This window comes from Carcharodon carcharias, chromosome 12, assembly GCF_017639515.1.
Source record: "Carcharodon carcharias isolate sCarCar2 chromosome 12, sCarCar2.pri, whole genome shotgun sequence".
Classification (NCBI taxonomy): domain Eukaryota; kingdom Metazoa; phylum Chordata; class Chondrichthyes; order Lamniformes; family Lamnidae; genus Carcharodon; species Carcharodon carcharias.
Window position 1 is genome coordinate 58,457,412 of NC_054478.1, and position 20,123 is coordinate 58,477,534.

Genomic DNA, 20,123 nt, shown 5'->3' on the forward strand with positions numbered 1-20,123 from the left:
TTTTTCTTAAGTGGTGTAATAATTACCTGCAGATAATTCTAAATCATTTATGTATACATTTAAAAAATATTCTATAGTTTATTTTAGGGAAAAATTCTTTTCCAAATATACAAATGAACATTATTAATATCAGTTTCTTGTATAATACTTTGCTAGGTAAAGTATATGAAGGAACATTAAGACATTTGACAAAGTACCACATAATCGGCTTGTCAGCAAAGTTGAAACTTGTGGAATAAAAGTGACAGTGGAAGCATGGATATTAAATTGGCTCGGTGACAGGAAATAGTAGTGGTGAATGGTTGTTTTGGACTGGGGAAAGGTATACAGTGGGAGTCCTCAGGTTGGTGCCAGGACAATTATTTTTCTTGATTTATGTAAATGACCAAGACTTGAGTGTACAGGGCACAATTTCAAAATTTGTAAGTAACAATTTGTAAATATTGTAAACTGAGGAGGATAGTGATAGACTTAAAGAAGGCATAGCTGGTGGGATGAGTGTACATGTGGCAGATAAAATTTAATGTAAAGTAGTGAAATGATACGTTTCGGTAGTAAGAATGAAGACAGTATATTCTAAAGGCTACAATTTTAAAGGGAGCGAAGGAACAATGGGACCTGGTATATGCTCTTTTGTAACCAATGAAATTAACAAACTAATAACCAAATTAACAACCCCTTAAAGGGGACCTAGTGTTATATGTGCACAAACTATTGAAAAAGGATGCACAGTTTGAGAAAGTGGTTAATAGGACATACAGGATCTTGAGCTTCAGGCATAGAGTATGAAAGCAAGGAAGTTATGATTAACCTTTAAAATGGGCTTGGTCTCAATTGAAGTATTGCATTCAATTCTGGGTGTGAAACAGATCTGTTTCAATACAATATGTGGCCCTCAGGTGCCTCATTACACTCACAATTACAGGTTATATTTACAATATTCATTTCATGTTAAACTTACAGCCTAATAGGTTTACATGTTTTCCAGCCCCTCAGTATACTATGGCAGGAGGACCTTGGACAATGACCTTTTCCCATTGAGCCTTTGTGGTGGCTGGCCAAGTTTTAATCCATCCCCCAACATGGAGCCCTGGATCTTGGAATTTGCCAGTCTGCAACACCTAGTTGTTGACAGTTCTTCGTACTTGGGATTGGTCAGCAAGTGCTGCCCAATCACAGAATCGTGGTTCATTTACACTTGTTAGAAGTGATATATATTCATACACTGGGACCTGTTACCTGCAACCAAAAGAAATATGTTCAAGCCTTGTGCTTTTTTTGAATTACCCAGGCACTCAACAGAGCCTATAGTTCCCCAATGCTATTTCCATGACAACACCTTGGCCAATCAGAGTTGACTTGCTAACCAATCAGTACCATTTTCTTCTGTAGTATAAATTATGATTGTTTGAAATTTGACATTCTTATAACATCCCTACAAGCGTGAAAAGAAAAGCTTCTGCAACATGTCTCTCTTCAGCAATATTCAAGTTCTGTGTTAACAAGTGACTGTTTTGGAGGAGACTTGGAGATAGTTGGATCTGAAAATAGGCTCATTCACCTGGTATCAAGTTACACACATGTTTTGTGCAGTCTCATTAGAATACACCAGAACCTAAAATGGCTGTAAATTAGCGTAAACAATTGGGGCCTAAGGATAGAGCTAAATTCTCATTATATACTTTAAATATGAATTAAGTTTCAACTCCATTCAGACATGTTCATGAATCAGCAGTCAGGAAAGCATCTCAATTTTAATATGACTCCACAAACATGGATTCAAAGAAACCAAAAATACAACATATCCTCAGGGTTTTTTCTTTAAATCGCTCAATATTGCAACAAAACACCAGAAAAAAGCCTTGATTGTCATGTGCAAAAATTTGTTTGCAAAGTTAACACTCCACAAATTTATGGTCATCCAAAACTTTCCTGCCTGTGTCTGAACTCAAGTGCTGTTCCCCTATCTTCCCTGTGCTTTCTGACCTAAATTGGCTCCCAGTCAATCAATGTCTTTGGTTCAAAATTCTTATCCTTATTTTCAAACCCATCCATGGCCTTGCCCCTCCCTATCTCTGTAATCTCCAACCCCGCAACCCTCCCAAGATATGTTGCTCCTCTCATTCTGGCCTTTTGTATTACCATAATTGCTCCATCTCTGGTAGTCATGCCTTCAATTACCTAGGACACAGGCTGTTGAACTTCGACACTACACATCTCTGTCTCTATACTTTTCTTGCCTCCACGTCATAAAACCTACCTCTTTGACCAGCTTTTGGCCAACTGACCTGATAGCTCCTTGTGTGGATAGATGTCATACTTTGTTTTATAATGCTTATGAAGCATTTTGGGATATTTCATTGTGTTAGAGGTGCTATATAAATATAAGCTGCTGTTAAGAAAAATTGTAGGAATTTATGTATAAGGTTCTATAACTTCAAGAATTAAATGATGAAATGTGCTTGTGACATGAAAGGAAAAACAGCATGATATCTGTAATCAGCTTAAATAAAGGACCAGAAAGAGCATTGATTGGAATCATCAAATCAAGTGATGATTGAAGAATATATTCTGTGGAGAATCTGAGTGAAGATCATGGGTAGAAATTGTCAGTTTTTATGCTATGGAGGATGTAGAATAGGAAACAAAGATTTTGTATTGTCTAGTTCGGCCTAAGCAGCTGGGTACTATATGAAGATACTAAGCATTGATATTGAACAGTTGATAATGAAAGCCTTAGAAGAATTCCCATGCAGTGCAGAGAATGATGTCCACCTGTTCTTGTTTTGGATTTTCATGTTGGTGACAAAATTGACTCAGTGGCAGAAGGCAAATGGCTATGGTCAGTGGGTGCTTTTGTAACTGGAAGGATGTTCCGGTGGCCACTGCAGGGCTCAATACTGGGTAATTTATTGTTCATGGTGTGTATCAATGATTTACAGTAGGAGGCATGATTAAGAAGTCTGTAGATAATACAAAAATTAGCCATGTGGTTGATAGAAAGCTGTAGATTGCAGGAAAATACCAATGGATAGTCAGGTGGGCAAAAAAATGACAAATGAAATTCAATCCAGAGAAGTATGAGGAAATGCATTTAGGAAGGACAAACAAGGTAAGGGAATACAGAATGAATGATAGGATTCTTGATAATCTACACCCCAGGAAGTGGCCATGGGAATAGAGGATACGTTGGTTGTCATCTTCCAAAATTCTGTAGATTCTGGAACAGTTCCCGTAGATTGAAAGGTGGCAAATGTAACCCCACTGTGTAAAAAAGGAGGGATGGAGAAAACATGGAATTACAGACCGGTTAGCCTAACATCAGTAATAGGGAAAATGCTCGTCCACTCTAAAGTTGTGATAACACTTAGAAAATATCAACAGGATTAGACAAAGTCAGCATGGCTTTTTGAAAGGGAAATCATGTTTGACAAACCTATTGGAGTTTTTTGAGGATGTAACTAGTAGAATAGGTAAGGGAGAACCAGTGGATGTGGTGTAGTTGGATTTTCAGAAAGCTTTTGATAAAGACCCACATAAGAGGTTAGTGTGCAAAATTGAAGCACATGGGATTGGGGGTAATATATTGGCGTGGATTGAAAATTACATGGCCCTGGGGTTTATGACAGGGAACCAATAGGAGAAGATGCCAAGAGACAGGAATGTGCTACTGAGCTGAAGACACTGCTACTGGAATCTTCTAAGTATCAGAGTATCTCTTGTCTCAAGGGCATCCAGACCCTCCCATGACCAGTTTGCACAGCTGTCTGGTGTAGCTCACCCTCCTCATCAAGAGTTATTATCAGAGGACAAGGCTGTCTCCATCAATCCCTCCTCTGACAGACCAATGGTCTACTCAATGAAGGCCTGGGCATAGCATAGCAATCATGCCCACGTTCAGGCTCTGTCCATGGATCCTTTACTAGAGTCATCAGCCATATTTTTAACCGGTATCCTTTATCACCGAGCAGCAAGCCATCCAAAGCTTCTGGGCTGGTAAACGTCCCTGGCACCTGGAAGTGTCTAAAGGTGTATGCGTCATAGCTACTTCCTGGGTAACAAACATTATTCTTTGATTATGATCACATACTATCTGAACAATGATGGAGTTCATCTGTTAATGAATACTCCGGCTGCCCAGTTGGTACTTTTATGCCTAAATGTGTGCAATTACTCCTTGTATCAGCTATTGGTGCAAAGCCTCTGGCTCTTTCCACTTGACTTGCGTTGTCATGTAAAAGAGATATACTGATGGGCACAGCTTATTATGGCATCAGTGAAGACCTTAATCCAGTGATGTTCTGCAGGCTGGATGATGCCACTAAGGTCTTTACATGCTACCCGGAATGACCCAGAGGCAAAGTAATTCAATGCCACAATCACTTTTAAGGCCAGGGGTATCAGGTAGCCACACAATTCAAAGCTATCTCACCGGTAAGTATGTCACAAAAAAATGTGACAATCTCTTGATAGACAAAGGCGGTGGAAACAGCAGAGATGGCGGCATAGTGATATACAGTCGGGAAGGATTGCCCTGGGAGTCAACATTGACTCCGGACCCCATAGAATTTCATGGAATCAAGTTAAACATGGGCAAGGAAATCTCCTGCTAATTACCACATTCCACACCCCACTCCATCAGCTGGAGAAAACCACTTGCAGGAAGCATTGAAGGTGGTAAGGGCGCAGAATGTACTCTGGGCCACGGACTTCAATTTCCGTCACCAAGAGTGGCTGAGTCCTAAAGGACATGGCTGCTATACTGGGTCTGCAGCTGTTGGTGAGGGAGCCAACGAGAGAAAAACATACTTGACCTCACCAACCTGCCTGCCACAGGTGCAACTGTCCATGACAGGAATGACCACCCCGTAGTCCTTATGGAGACAAAGTCCCGTCTTCACATTGAGAATACCCTCTTTCGTGTTGTGAGCCACTACCACCATGCTAAATGAGATAAGAGTCCAAACAGATCTAGCAACTCAAGCCTAGGCAACCATGAGGCACTATGGGCCATCATCAACAGCAGAATTGTACTCAATCACAATCTGTAACCTCATGGCTTGACATAAACCCCAAACTACCTTTACCACCAAGCCAGGGGATCAACCCTGGTTCAATGAGGAGTGCAGGAGGGCGTGCCAGGAGCAGCACTAGGCATACCTAAAAAAGAGGTATCACGATGAAGCTAAACACAAGACTACTTGTGGGCCAAACAGCATAAGTAGCAAGTGATAGAGCTAAGCGATTCCACAACCAACGGATCATATCTAAGCTCCGCAGTCTTGTCACATCCAATCGCGAAAAGTGGTGGACAATTAAATAACTCACTGGAGGAGGCTCCACAAATATTCCCATCCTCAATGATGGGAGAGCCCACCATATCAGTGCAAAAAACAAAGCTGAAGTATTTCCAACAATCTTCAGCCAGAAGTGCTGAGTCCATGTCCAAATGCAGCAAGACCTGGACAATATGCAGGCTTGGGCGGAAAACTGGTAATATTTGCGCCACACAGTGCCAAGCAATGACCATCTCCAACAAGAGAAAACCTAAGCATTGGCTCTTGACATTCAATGATATTACCGTTGCTGAATCCCCCTCTATCAACATCCTGGGGGTTACACCAGAAACCAAAATGGACTAGCCATGTAAATACTGTGGCTACAAGATCAGGTAAGAGGCTAGGAATCCTGCAGCAAGTAACTCACCTCCTGACTCCCCAAAGCCTGTCCACCATCTACAAGGCACAAGTCAGGAGTGTGATGGAATACTCTCCACTTGCCTGAGTACAGCTCCAACAACACTCAAGAAGCCTGACACCGGCCAGGACAAAGCAGCCCACTTGATTGGCACCCCATTCACTCCTACCACTGATGCAGCAGTATGTACCATCTACAAGATGCACTGCAGCAACTCACCAATGTTCCTTAGATAGCACCTTCCAAACTCACAACCACTATCATTTAGAAGGACAAGGGCAGAAGACACATGGGAACAACCTGGAGGTTCCCCTCCAAGCCATTCACCCCAGGGCCTGAATTGGAAATATATTGCTGTTCCTTCACTGTCGCTGGGTCAAGATCCTGGAACTTTCTTCCTTAAAGCACTGTGGGTGTACCTACACCATATGGACTGCAGCGGTTCAAGAAGGCAGCTCACTGTCACCATCTCATGGGCAATAAATGCTGGCCTAGCCAGCGACGCCTGCACCTCATGAATCAATAAAAAAAGTCTTCAGAGGTACTGTTGTTCCATCATCTGCAGATAAGACATCCTGACCCTGTACTCCCAGGTGGCAGGGTCGGGCCTTTGCCTACCTGCTGCTGCAGTCCCTGTTCTGCAGCAAGTTGTCCACCTTTCTGCACCTCATAGTGTAGCTGACTCTGGCCTCCGCCTCCTCACTGGAATGGTGCCTGCAACAGAATGGACATTTCCCATATCAGACAACAATTTGCAGCACAAATGGTGCAGTGCTCAATGTTGATCAGGATATTTCCTTTTTGACCCCTTTCCTGAGGAAATGTCCTGATGCAGATGGAAATGTTATGAAAACCAAAATTTGCAAACAAACTGGAAAAATCAGATTGGCAGTAGTAACCTGGATGAGGAGATCTTAGAATGCTTTCAAGTTAGTTTCTTAGAGCAGCATGTTCTGGAACCAACCAGAGAGCAAGTTATGTTAACCTTGGTATTGTATAACATGACAGGATTAATTAACGACCTCAGAGTAAAGGCACCGCTAGGTAGCAGCAACCATAATGTGATTGAATTTTACATCAACATAAAAGGGAGAAGAGTGGGTCTAAGACTAGTATCTGAAACTTCAATAAGGGCAACTATGTGGGGATGAAAGCTGAGCTGGTTGAAGTGAACTGGGAAACTAGGCTAGAGGATAGATCAATAAAGAAACAATGACAGATATTTAGGGGATATTTCAGAGTATTCAGAATAAGTACATTCCTACTATAAAGAAAAATTCTAAGGAAAGGTTGGAAAGATTGGGCTTGTTTCCACTGGAGTTTAGAAGAGTGAGGGGTGATTGATTGAAGTATACAAGATCCTGGACGGCCCTGACAAGGTAGATGTCAAAAAGATGTTTCCTCTCCCTTCCAGAGCCAGGGGGCAGTGTTAGAAAATTAGGCGTCTCTCTTTTAGGACAGAGATAAGGAGAATTTTTTTCTCTCAGAGGGTTGTGCGTCTTTGGAATTCTCTGCCTCAGAAGGTGGTGCAGACAGCATATTTAAGGCAGAGGTAGATAGATTCTTGTTAGGCAAGGGAATCAAAGTTTATCGGGGTTAGATGGAAATATGGAAATCAAAACACAAGAAGATCAGCCATGATCTTATTGAAGGGCGGAGCAGGCTCGAGGGGCCGAATGGTCTACTCCTATTTCTTATGTTCTTATGCAACACTGCCCAAGACTCACAGATTAAAGTCAGGCATAGTCCCACTTGCAGCCTTTATATCCTTCTTTTCAACAGTCCCTTAAAAAATAGTTTCTCCCACCGACTTTCTCATGCACCCACAGCATTACGGCACGGGCAATGTTTTTATTCCAGTCAACCGGCTTCCAAGTAAACTTCGTTGCTAGTTAACGAGGTTTTTAAAAATTGCGGGCAATCTGCCAATTTTGGCGTCCGCCATCCTACTGTATTTTGGGCTCGGCGGGCGCGTGCGATTGGCGGGCCTGGGAGCGGACCGTCCCCCAACCGCGATCGATGCCCACCCGCAATTTCACACTGGCTGGCCAATTAACAGCCAACCAGCATGAAACATGCCCTGAGAAAGGCTCAGCTCAGCACCACTGGTGGGAGTGGGTAGAGGGCAAGTGCCAACGTCACTGTGGGTGCTGATGAGCACTTCCACTGAGCTCCCTGAAGGCAGATAGGTGCCTCAGGGAGCTGCAGACCTCCAATTAATAAAAGAAAGCACAAAAATGCTGCAAAAATGTCCATGCAGCATAATTAGGGACCTGAAAGCATAGCTAATTTTAAAAAAAGCCCCCAGATATTTGTTTTTATTTTAAATCCTAACAGAGATTTCATCCCGCCCTTGGATGAGATTTCATCAAGAATGTGAAGGCCACCTGGCCGATTGGCCCATCCACCAACTGTAAGGTTGGACAGGCCATGAAACATCGCTGACAATCAGACCATTAATGAGCTTAATTGCCTGCTTAACTGTCGATGGGTGCACGCAAAAGTCGAAAGCGTGCCCACCTGCCGAGCAAAATATCGTGCAAGTGCACAATGACGTCGGGGCGCTCACCCGATGCCATCTCGCACTAATTTACATCAATTTGCCCACAGGACATAAAATTCTAGCCATGGTGGATCAGTGTGACGACATCAGGTTCCTGGCCCTACATTATCACACCAGATTTTACACATCCTTGGGAGGACAGCATGCCGAAAGTTAATCCAGACCCTAAACAAAAGCCTCATGGGTAAAATTTTCACCTCGGCAAGCGGGCACGAGGTCGACCCACTTGAGTGTGAAATGACCCGTGTTGACATCGGACGAGTGTCCCGACATCAATGTGCAGTCGCTTGATAGTTTGCTGGGCATGTGCGCGCGGGAATCGGCAGCATGCCCACCAACAATTATAAGACCTGTTAATGCCATTAAAGTATCAATTAACTTAAATTTTCTGTTGTCCGTCCAACCTTAAGGTTGGCCGGCAGGCGAAAAAGCCAAGGAGCCTTTGCAATTTTTTTGGAAACCTCATTCACGGGTGGGACGAGGGTTCCAACATCAAATAAAATTAAAACAGTTTCAATTTCACCCATAGCATGACAACCTCTGTCACATGAGGGGACATGTTTCATAGCATTTTTCAAATTTTTTGTTTTGAAAAGGCTTCATTTCCCTGAGGCAGCACTGATGCTGCCGCTTGCGTTTCACGCTTAATTGACCCACCAGCATGAAATCGCCTTCCAGCCTTGATCGCGGCAGCAGCCAGCTTCCCAACTGCCACCACCCACCAAGACAAATTTCTGTCCCTTGAAATCTATATGCACATCAAGGGAATCTCTTTATTATCATTTATTTATAATGTCACTATTAGCACATCCTTTAGCTAATATCACCACCGTCAACACCACTTTGTCCAGAAGGCATTTGACAAGGTGCCGCACAGGAGGCTGTTCAGTAAGATAAGAGCCCATGGTGTTAGAGGCAAGGTACTAGCATGGATAGAAGATTGGCTGTCTGGCAGGAGGCAGAGAGTGGGGATAAGGGGGTCCTTCTCAGGATGGCGGCTGGTGACTAGTGGAGTTCCACAGGGGTCAGTGTTGGGACCACAACTTTTCATTTTATACATTAATGGTCGAGATGAAGGAACTGAGGGCATTCTGGCTAAGTTTGCAGATGATACAAAGATAGGTGGAGGGACAGGTAGTATTGAGGAGGTGGGGAGGCTGCACAGGGATTTGGACAGGTTAGGAGAATGGGCAAAGAAGTGGCAGATAGAATACAACATGGGGAAATGTGAGGTCATGCACTTTGGTAGGAAGAATAGAGGCATAGACTATTTTCTAAATGGGGAGAGAATTCAGAAATCTGGAGTGTAAACAGACTTGAGAGTCCTAGTCCAGGATTCTCCTAATGTTAACTTGCAGGTTGAGTCGGTAGTTAGGAAGGCAAATGCAATGATGGCATTTATTTCAAGAGGACTAGAATATAAAAGCAGGGATGTGCTGCTGAGGCTTTATAAGGCTCTGGTCAGGCCACATTTAGAATATTATGAGCAATTTTGGGCCCCGTATCTCAGGAAGGATGCGCTGGCCCTGGAGGGGGTCCAGAGGAGGTTCACGAGAACGATCCCAGGAATGAAAGGCTTAACATATGAGGAACGTTTGAGGACTCTGGGTCTATACTCGATGGAGTTTAGAAGGATGAAGGGGGATCTGATTGAAACTTACAGAATACTGAAAGGCCTGGATAGAGTGGACGTGGGGAAGATGTTTCCATTAGTAGGAGAGACTAGGACCCGAGGGCACAGCCTCAGAGTAAAGGGAAGACCTTTTAGAACAGAGATTAGGAGAAATTTCTTTAGCCAGAGAGTGGTGAATCTGTGGAATTCATTGCCACAGAAGGCTGTGGAGACCAGGTCATTGAGTGTATTTAAGACCGAGATAGATAGGTTCTTGATTGGTAAGGGGATCAAAGGTTACGAGAAGTCGGGAGAATGGGGTTGAGAAACTTATCAGCTATGATTGAATGGCGGAGCAGACTCAATGGGCCAAATGGCCTAATTTCAGCTCCTATGTCTTATGGTCCTTTTGTCTATGACATCTTTGGCAATCTCTTCTTTGCCTCCACCTATCGCTGGCCCTCTATCCAGCTCTAACTGTCCCATTCCCCTCAACCAGCTCATATTCCACCTCATTTCTATTTTTACTTAGTTCTGTTGAAGGGTCATAGGGACTCGAAACATTAACTGTTTTCCTCTCCGCAGATGCTGTCAGACCTTTTGAGTTTTTCCAGCTATTCTTGTTTTTGTTTCAGATTTCCAGCATCCGCAGTATTTTGCTTTTATCTTTATTATTCAGTGCTGTTAATTCCTTCAGTTTCCAACCCTGTTCCTCTTAATGAAAACCCCCTCTCTGCTCTACCAAGCAGAAAATACTGCATAGACATGTGTCAGCTTGCACACCGAACATAATTCCTCTCCCTGGACACTGAATCCGGGTAACTCAGAGCCCCACCCACCGCTCACTGTCCCACCCCCACCGCCGCCACGCTCACAGCCCCGCTCCAGCCTGCCCCGCCCCCTCACAGCCCCGCCCTCTCCCGCTCACTGCCCCACCGCGATCACAGCCCCGCCCTCACCCGCTCACTGGCCCGCCCCACTCACTGCGCCACCCCCTTGCCCTCACTGCCCTGTTCCCCGCCCTCATCCTCTCTCTGCCCTGTCCCTCGCTGCCCCACCCTCATCAGCTAACGGTCCCGCCCCGCGAGACCGCCTCGCCTCTGTTTACAGTTCGGAACTTCCAGTTACACTTTGACCTATGCCGGAGTTTATTACCGGCAGTACTGTAGTGGGTTATACCACCATGAAACCATGGGGTTTATAGAAACACCATGCAAACTTCAGAGGCATTAACGCCGACCTGATTAAAGATGAATTAGATTTCCACATGATTGCTTGTGTTGTTTTAACAGGAGTAAGACAGTGAGAGGACTGCCTTGCACCTACCCCCCCCCCCCCCCCCACAGATTTCACAGACTTGGTACCTTCCAGTGGAGGCGCGCCGTTGAAATTTGAAAACAGGAGAGAGCGCGAGAAGGAGAATCACTGAGAGGTGAGGAGAGTAGGGGGGGGAAAAGAGGGAGGAAGGGGAAGAGGCATTGAGGGAGAGGAGAGGGGGTGGGACAAGAGTGTTGAATTTGTACTCTGAAAATTGAATTTGAGCATTGTACTCCTCCATGGCTCACAAAAACAATCTGTGCTGCTGCTGCTCCTGGAACCCCTCTGCTTGTGTTCCCAACTCTGCAGTTCATTTTGCTGATGACATCTGCAACCTGATTTTCTGTTCCACCTGGGGAGTTGGGTCAAAATGCACTCATTCTTGACACCCTTCACCACCCCCCCCCCCCCCACCATTTTTTCAATGTTTTTAAAAATTACATTCATTCATGGGATGTGGGTGTTGTTGGCTACGCCAGCATGTCTTGCCCATCCTTTACAGCCCTTGAGAAGGTGGTGGTGAACCACCTTTTTGAGTCGCTGCTGCCCTTGCAGGTTCACCCTGGTGCTGTTAGGGCGGGAGTTCCAGGCTTTTGACCCAGTGACACTGAAGGAATGGTGGGGAAATATTTCTAAGTCAGGATGGTGTGTGTAACTCAGAGGGGAACTTGCAGGTGGTGGTGTTCCCATGCATTTGCTGTCCTTGCTCTTTGAGATGATAGCTGTTGAGGGTTTGGAAGGTGATGTCAAAGGAGCCTTGGTAAATAGATGGTACACACTGGTGGTGAAGGTAGTGAATGGGGTGCCAATCAAGCAGGCTACTTTGTCCTGGATAGTGTCAAGCTTCTTGAGCATTGTAGAAGCTGCACTCATTAGGCAAGTGGAGAGTATTCCATCACACTCCTGACTTGTGCCTTGGAGATGATGGACAGGCTTTAGGGAGTCAGGAGGTGAGTTAGTCATAGCAGAATTTCGCAGTCTCTGACCTGCTCTTGTAGCCAAAGTATTTAAATGCCTGTTCCAGTTCAGTTTCTGGTCAGAACTCCCAGTATGTTGATAGTGGGGGATCCAGTGATGGTGATGCCAGTTGAATGTCATGGGGAGATGGTTAGATTCTCTCTTGCTGAAGATCATCATTGCCTTGGTACTTTTTTTGGCTCAAATGTTATTTAGCACAATCAGCCCAAGCCTGAATGTTGTCCAGGCCTTGATGCATATGGACACTGACTGCTTCAGTATCTGAGGAGCCATGAATGGTGCTGAGCATTGTTAATCATCAACAACCATCCCGACTTCTGATATTATATTGGAGGGAAAGTCATTGATGAAGCAGCTAAGATGGTTGGACCTAGGACACTACCCTGAGGAACTCCTGCAGCAATGTCCTGGGACTGAGATGGTTTACCTCCAACAACCAGAACCATCTTTCTTTGTGCTGGGTATGACTCCAACTAGCAGAGAGTTTTCCCCCTGATTCCATTGACCCCAGTTTTGCTATGGGTCCTTGATGCCACACTTAGTGAAATGCTGCCTTCACGTCAAGGGCAGTCACTCTCACCTCATCTCTTAAGGTCAGTTGTTTTGTCCATATTTGGACCAAGACTATAATGAGGTCAGGAGCTGAGCGGCCCTGACGGAACTCAAACTGAGCTCTGCATTAAGACTGATGTCCAAAATTAAAATGGGTTGCATTATGGGGAAAGATTACTGATGCACAAGGGAGAAGTACATCCCAGGGCCTCTTCTGTATGATTCCAGATCACTCCTGTACTAATAAATCAGTGTGCTTGGCAATATTAATTGTCTTAATCACCCATGTTCTAAAGTATCTGACTCTGAGTAATGTCATAAGAAGTTTGCCAATGTTTTTGCAACAAATGACTTTGAACAGAGCATTCTTTCTTAAGGAACTTTGGAAAGGGGACATGTCTTCACAAGGTATCTTGATCAGGAGCGGAAACTCCAATGTGTTGCTTCAGGGAGTTGTAAATGTGCTGAACAACGCAAGTGCATAGGATCTAATTTGATTTGTGTGCATAATTTTGCAGGTATCTGAACTAATGGTTGTTATTGGTATGTTTTCTATTTATGATCCTTTAATAACCCATCTTTTATCTTGCCTTGCTTTACAATTAAATGATTAAAGCAACACATTGAACCTGTTTTTAATTTATTTAAAGCAGATTATAAGACCAAGTAACACAGCACTATGTCAAACCTCTAAATTCTGCACGGTTTGCCATGCATAGGGGACAGTATAACATCTTAGGAAGGGATCAGTCATTTCCCACAGGAATTGTCTTTTATTGATTGAAAAAATGCTCAGTTCTTTCTGAAGTTGTTTGACAAATCTCAAGTTCTATAGGAGACCCCTATTGAAATGCCATTTTAAGAACGTAAATAAATGCCTACAGATTGACTTTACTGCCAAGAAAAAGTCTTATCTGAATTAATCCTCATGTTGTGAGGGTTAGGTAAGGATTATATTGATTCTGGAATAGTTACTTTAGTCTGTCAGCTGAAAGGTACACTCCCAGTTGTTATGTGTTCACCAACAGTGTTGCAGTCCTGAAAGTTTTAAGCTTCACCAGGCTACCCAAGGTGCGTGAGTGTGCTGGTGATCTGTCTAATGTTTATTCTTGAACTGCATTTCAGTTCCTGCGAGAAATCAGTTGTATAACATCTAAACAAATGACCACAAAGGAGGAGGTACTGTGATCACTTAGGCAGGAATGATTCCTCATCTTTTGGTTTGAACACATATAGTAACCATCATTCTACTCACTTGCCTAAAGGTAAATTTTCTCATTTTATGCCTAAGAAAGGGTCAGGCTTTTTGCTGTTGGATCTTTCATGCCCAGCCCCTGCAAAACCTGGCCATTTTTGCAGGTGAGTCCTTTACATAAATGATGCAAAGCATTAAATCCCAAAATGGATACTTTTCACTGGATTGGTTCATAATATTATGATATGGCTTGCATTACTCCAGCTGAAAATCTAGAGAAAATAATTTTATGAAATGTATAATTTTGTGTTTTCCCTATTCTCTTCATTACCATTCATTGCCTCACCGCAAAAGTATATAATAATCATCCCTCATTATATCAAAGGTGGAAAAGGTTTAGTTAAGTCTTTTTAAAATGTTTCACAGTAACAAATTATACCTTGTGTAGCTATGAAATTGCTTTCACCCTCCAAGATTAAGCTTTTAACTGAATTCTTTTAAAGCGTATTGATACCAATGTTTTTTCTAGGTTATTGTAATAGGGTGAGCGATCTGGTAACTGCGTCTGTATATCTTAATGTGTATGGACTCAATAATTATTTAATTCCCTTTTATTGTGTGCAGGTGTGAAGCATTTTTAACATTGTGAATAATTTGCTATAGATCGATGGATATCTTCAAAGAAGATGCACAGTGTCAGCTAAATGAAAAGCTAAACGAAACCAGGATCAAATTTTTGAGTTTGTGGGAAAATTATAACCCAGCAGGATTTAAACAGAGATACAGAGAATCTTTAAAAATCACAGAAGGTATGTTTATAGATTGTAATTTTATCTGCTACTTATGAAATTAAACTGTGTAATTACAAATTTTGTGAAATCTGTAACTGAAATGAAGGTGAATAGAAAAGGAGAGTGTTCTATACGCATAAATGTAGCATTTATGCTGCTTTCAAATCGGTTTATCTGTTTTTTTAAAAAAAACTTATGGACTTTACTGGGAGAAAGTTAGAGACTTCCGCAATGTTATCTCCCTCTGTGTAAAGAAATTCCTAACTTCCCCTCTTTTTCTGATGTGTTCCTTAAATTATCAGTGTTGACCTGATCATTGTCTTTCATGAACTCGAAGATTCTGTTGAGTTCAAACAAAAGCTGATATGATAAATGTTTTGGTTCAGCCTAAGTAACTGAGGAGTTTGGAGGGGTAGGGGGGTGGAGTTGAGTTAGTGGTGCAGGTTATGGAATTTGTGCTGGGAGCTGAACTTGATGCCTTTGGCCTTTCCAATGCTTAGCTGGAGGATCTTTTAGTTCATCAAAGATTAGTTAATGAATAAGCAGTTTGGTAGCACCACAGCAGTGAAGATGTAGAGCTGTGTGGTAATTGGTGTACAACGGAAGCTGACCCTATGTCTGGGTATGATGCCACTGCCACTGAGCGGCAACATGTTGATGAGGAAGAGGATAGGGCCAAGGATTGGGACTGTAAAGGTGATGGAGTGGGAAGAGAGTTGACCTTGTTATGTGCATTCTATTTCTGGTCACTCACCTCAGGTTTCTGGTTATATTTTCAATGAACTTGTTTCACGGAAGTAAATATTGTTAGCTCGAGGCTAATCGTTTTAGTAGCCATTGTTAACCATGTTTGCGATTGGTTAATGTACTTACAAAATATTTATCAATGTATCAAACAACAATGCAAAAGTGCGTTTTGAAAACCTTGTAATAGAGTATTGTGTTAACAACAAAAGACAATGGTAAGTTAAGAGGCACAATGGCCTTCAAATTGCAGTTATCTGATCATATATACACTTGCGTATGGTTTGCTGGTTTTAAAGTGTCTCTTATATGAACATCTAAAATGTATATTTAGCACCTAGGGTTAAACTCCATTATCACATGGAAGCATACAAAAATTAAGTTGTGAAGCTCTCTGTCAAAAGCTCAGATTGGGTTTGTTGCAATATTTAAATGATCTTGTTTGAATTTATGGTACTGCCACTTTAGTACAGTATTAAATCTATAATTTTCAAATGGCTAATTTCTAAGAGTCAATTTGCTATCTTTAGAGAAATATCATAATTGTTAATACTTTTACAGGAAAATGCTTAGAAATATATGAAGAGGAGAAACAGATGTGTGAAAAAATCCAATTAACCAAAAAAGGTATTTGTTAATATACTACTTTACTGCAATTCTATACTTCAGCTGAAACAACTCACCACTAATAGGAAATGTCACTTTTCTTGCAGTTATTGCTGAGCAGAAAGCATTCATAGAACAAACACGCTTAAATATGGAAAGTGTCAACAAAAATTTTGAAAATATTGAAAGACAAAAGCAGGAAGTATCAGAAAAGATTAAGAAGCTGAAAGAAGGACTTCTCACAAAACAGGAATGTATGTATAATGTGATTCGTTCAGGGAGAAGAAAGGGTAACCTGATTACTTTTTATAAAATCATAAGAAATAGGAGTAGTCCATGAGGCCCCTCGAGCCTGCTCCACCATTCAAAACAATCATGGCTGATCAGCCTCAACTCCACTTTCCTGCCTGCTCCCCATATCCCTTGATTACCTGAGAGATCTCAGCCTTAAATATATACAGCAATGGAGCTTTCACAACCCTCTAGGGCTGAACTTTTGATTTCAAAGATTCACACTATTTCGATGAAGTAATTCCTCAGCCAATGTAATCAACCACTCAGTGTCTACCCTGTCCAGCCCCTTCAGAATCTCGTGTTTCAGTTAGATCATGATTCACCTTCTAAATGCCAGAGACCATAGGTCCAATTTACTCAGCCTCTCAACATAGGGCAACCCTTTTAACCTAGGAGCCACACTAGTTAAAATTTACTGTACTGCCTCCAAGGCAAGTACATCCTTCCTTAGATATTGAACCAAAACTATGCACAGTCCTCCAGGTGTGTATCACCAAAGCCCCATATAATTGTAGCAAGATACTTGAACCTAATGTTGGTTTAGACACCAAATGGATAAATTGGTCCCAGTTGCATATGCAATAGTATATATTGTATAAGATATTAAATTGTTGGTTATCATGAATTTAGTGAAGTTTGCTCTTCTAATAATTCATAAATAATTGGAACTACTTGATTCTTTAAAATTGCTGGGGTTTTTTTAGTCATGAAAATAATTAGTTCTTCCTCCATAAACAGTAATTTCTACACAAAAGCAAGAAAATAAAGCAAAGCTGAAAGAATTAAATACATCTGCAGAAATGTTTAAGAAGCGGATGGGACTGGAAATTAGGAAGGTGCACGGTAAGAACAAGGAATTTTTTTTAAAGACTTGAACTTTGAGTTGCAAAGTTGACAGTTTTCTTTAAAACTTGTGCAGATTTTAAAAAGTAAAATATTTTTGCCTAGTGTTTTGTGCACAAAAATGCTGCATCCATATACTTCTAATATCTTTAAACATTTGCCTCGATCAGCTGTTTTCTACTTTATACATTTAGCCTAATTTAATCCATTGTTTTCTAACTCGGGCATGATGTGAGATAGGATGTGACTCTTTGGATTGAATTTTGAATTGTTCTTTATGATATGTTATTTGAGTTTTGTGATGTAAAACTAATTTAATGGTTCTTCAAAAGGGGAGCAACTGCAATTTATCTTCAAATGCATCAGCCATAAAAATCCCAAGCAGCCATTTACATTTCTGCTGAAAATCAGTGAAGAAGGAAATTATGAAGGTATGGCATTTTGAAAACTGAGATGTAGGACGTTTCTAAGAGCATAAGCATGCAATGAGACAATAATTTGAGCCCTCCATAAGCCATGACTTTAATCCTACTTACTTATCTTTTGAGGAAAAGTTCTGCGTAAATGCTTCCTGATCTCCAAAAGTAACTAGCTCCATTCTTGCTCTGTTGAGCTCCAGATAACACTACCCTGTCTTTTTTTACCTCAACAGTACTAGAACCAGGTATTCCTTGGAATATTTGATGTTTGCAGCCTGTACCTAAACGATGACCAACACAGCTACATATTTATCTAGCATCTTGCCCTCGGCAGCTTTTGCTGTATGTTTGTTCTTAATGTTAACCACTTTGTAGATGTGAAAGTGAGGAGATTTCATCCAATGTTTAACAATGTTAACTTCAACCAGTGATGTCTATAATATGTTCATCATCTGTTGCACCTGTGCCATCTATATCTCTATGGATAGTTCAACTGACCTCCAACCAAGTGCTGAAGTTGATCAAAAGACATGTATTGGAGCATTTATTTGTACTAAGGCTTCTGGCTCAAAGTTTGGCAGTTAACCTCATCAGTGGAAATGTGATCATACACATGCACGTGGTGGGGGGTAGATTAAAGGTCCTTGTAAAGATGGGGCGGGGGGGCGTTGGTGAGTATACATGCTTTGAACATTGCACTCCTTAATGATCTGTGTTCTGATGCTTCTGGGATGCACTGGAATTTTCAATTGGAGGACAAGATGATGGGGAGGGGGTGGGTGGGAAAGAGTTAGGAACCCACTCACTTCCAATTGATGGCCTGTTAAAGCTCCATGAAGAGCTTGTTAGCAGGCCAGAAGGCTATTTTCAACTTTTAATTTACCAGCATGAAGAATGTGGTGCGTGTGATGCAGAGATGTCGGGTTCAATGCAAGGAACATGTAAGTATTTTTTATGATGAAAAATCATAACCACTAGGGTTTTCAATGAGAGATCGGTGCAGTATGTTTTTATTGGCTGTTTGCCATTTTTCTGTGCAGAAAAGCTGCTGGCCCTTCAATGTTCTGACTTCTCTCTTCTGCAAGACATAGTTGCTGTCTGCTTTTGACAATTGTGCTCTGCAGACAACATTGTTAATTGGGTGCCTAGCTTGCCTCTGGCCCAATTAGGGCATTTATATTCAGACATAGTGTCAAATGAGCGGTACAGATGTGACATCAAACCCTTGGTCTCTGGATTTATACCTATTGCCCATCCATAGCTGCCTTGAGAACATAGTGTGGACTGTAGCCATGTGCAGGCTAGACTGAATAAGAGTTGTTCCTTCCCTTTGAAGAACATTATGAACCAATTGGGTGTTTTCAACAATCCACAGCTTCATGGTAATTGTTAAAAATTATGGTGCTAGTCCACGCATTTTTTGAATTTACTTTCACATCTTGCATTGATAAACGATGACCAACATAGCTACATATTTATCTAGCATCTTGCCCTCGGCAGCTTTTGCTGTATGTTTGTTCTTAATGTTAACCACTTTGTAGATGTGAAAGTGAGGAGATTTCATCCAATGTTTAACAATGTTAATTTCAACCAGTGATGTCTAGATAAGATGCTAGACAGATAAGAGGCAAGATGCTAGATAAATATGTAGCTGTGTTGGTCATCGTTTATTAACGCAAGATGTGAAAGTAAATTCAAAAAATGCGTGGACTAGCACCATAATTCTTAACAATTACCATGAAGCTGTGGATTGTTGAACTCATGATCTTTGGGCTTTGGTCCAGTGATCCATACAGAAAAAAGTCCTAAAATGTTGAATGTACAACAATATTATGGATAGTATGTTACTTGAATGTATCAATTTTAGCTAACTAATTGTTAATTTAGCTAATTGTTTTCCTTTGCATTTTCAGTCACGTCATGTGAACCACCATTGGAATGTATGCCTTTGTTGCAGGAAAAACTCAAAGAAACCAACAATTTCTCTGCATTTCTTGCAAATGTCAGAAAAGCTTTTACAACATTAGTATAGTTCCAGATTGTATTCCTGGTTTTTGTATTTAGTATAGCATTTTCCCTTGCTGTTTAAATGTTTTCTTATCTTATGAACCTATGTTAGTAACTGGCTATGTAATATATTGGTTTTCTAATTGTAGTCTTTTTTTTAAAAAAAGAAAAACTTGTTCATATCTGTTTCTCTTAGACTGCTGCCAGAATTATTTTGTTTGTTATACATGGGCATAAATTAACATCATGAAATGTTCCTATTAAGAACATAAGAAGTAGGAGTGGGTCATTTGGCCCTTTGAACTTGCTCTGCCATTCAGTAAGATCATGGCTGATCTGATTGTGGCCTTAACTCCCATCCCCTGATAACCTTTGATTCCCTTGTAGATCAAGAATCTGTCTGTCTAGTTCAGCCTTGAGTTCAGTCATTGTTTCTGACCTGAACACAAGATGCCTCCTGTATAATAACTGTACTATAGTTATGATTAATAAACATTTTCATCAG

The 20,123-nt window shown here is 41.6% G+C and overlaps 1 protein-coding gene across 1 annotated transcript; it reads left to right on the forward strand.

Moving 5' to 3' along the window:
• Nucleotides 1-11,197: 11,197 nt before the first annotated feature.
• spc25 (SPC25 component of NDC80 kinetochore complex) lies at nucleotides 11,198-20,123 on the forward strand. The gene is made up of 7 exons (XM_041200890.1): nucleotides 11,198-11,304; nucleotides 14,578-14,723; nucleotides 16,011-16,076; nucleotides 16,163-16,309; nucleotides 17,088-17,192; nucleotides 17,525-17,623; nucleotides 19,525-20,123. Exons 2-7 carry the CDS (start codon nucleotides 14,582-14,584, stop codon nucleotides 19,641-19,643), a joined length of 678 nt encoding a protein of 225 aa, XP_041056824.1. The 5' UTR covers nucleotides 11,198-11,304; nucleotides 14,578-14,581; the 3' UTR covers nucleotides 19,644-20,123.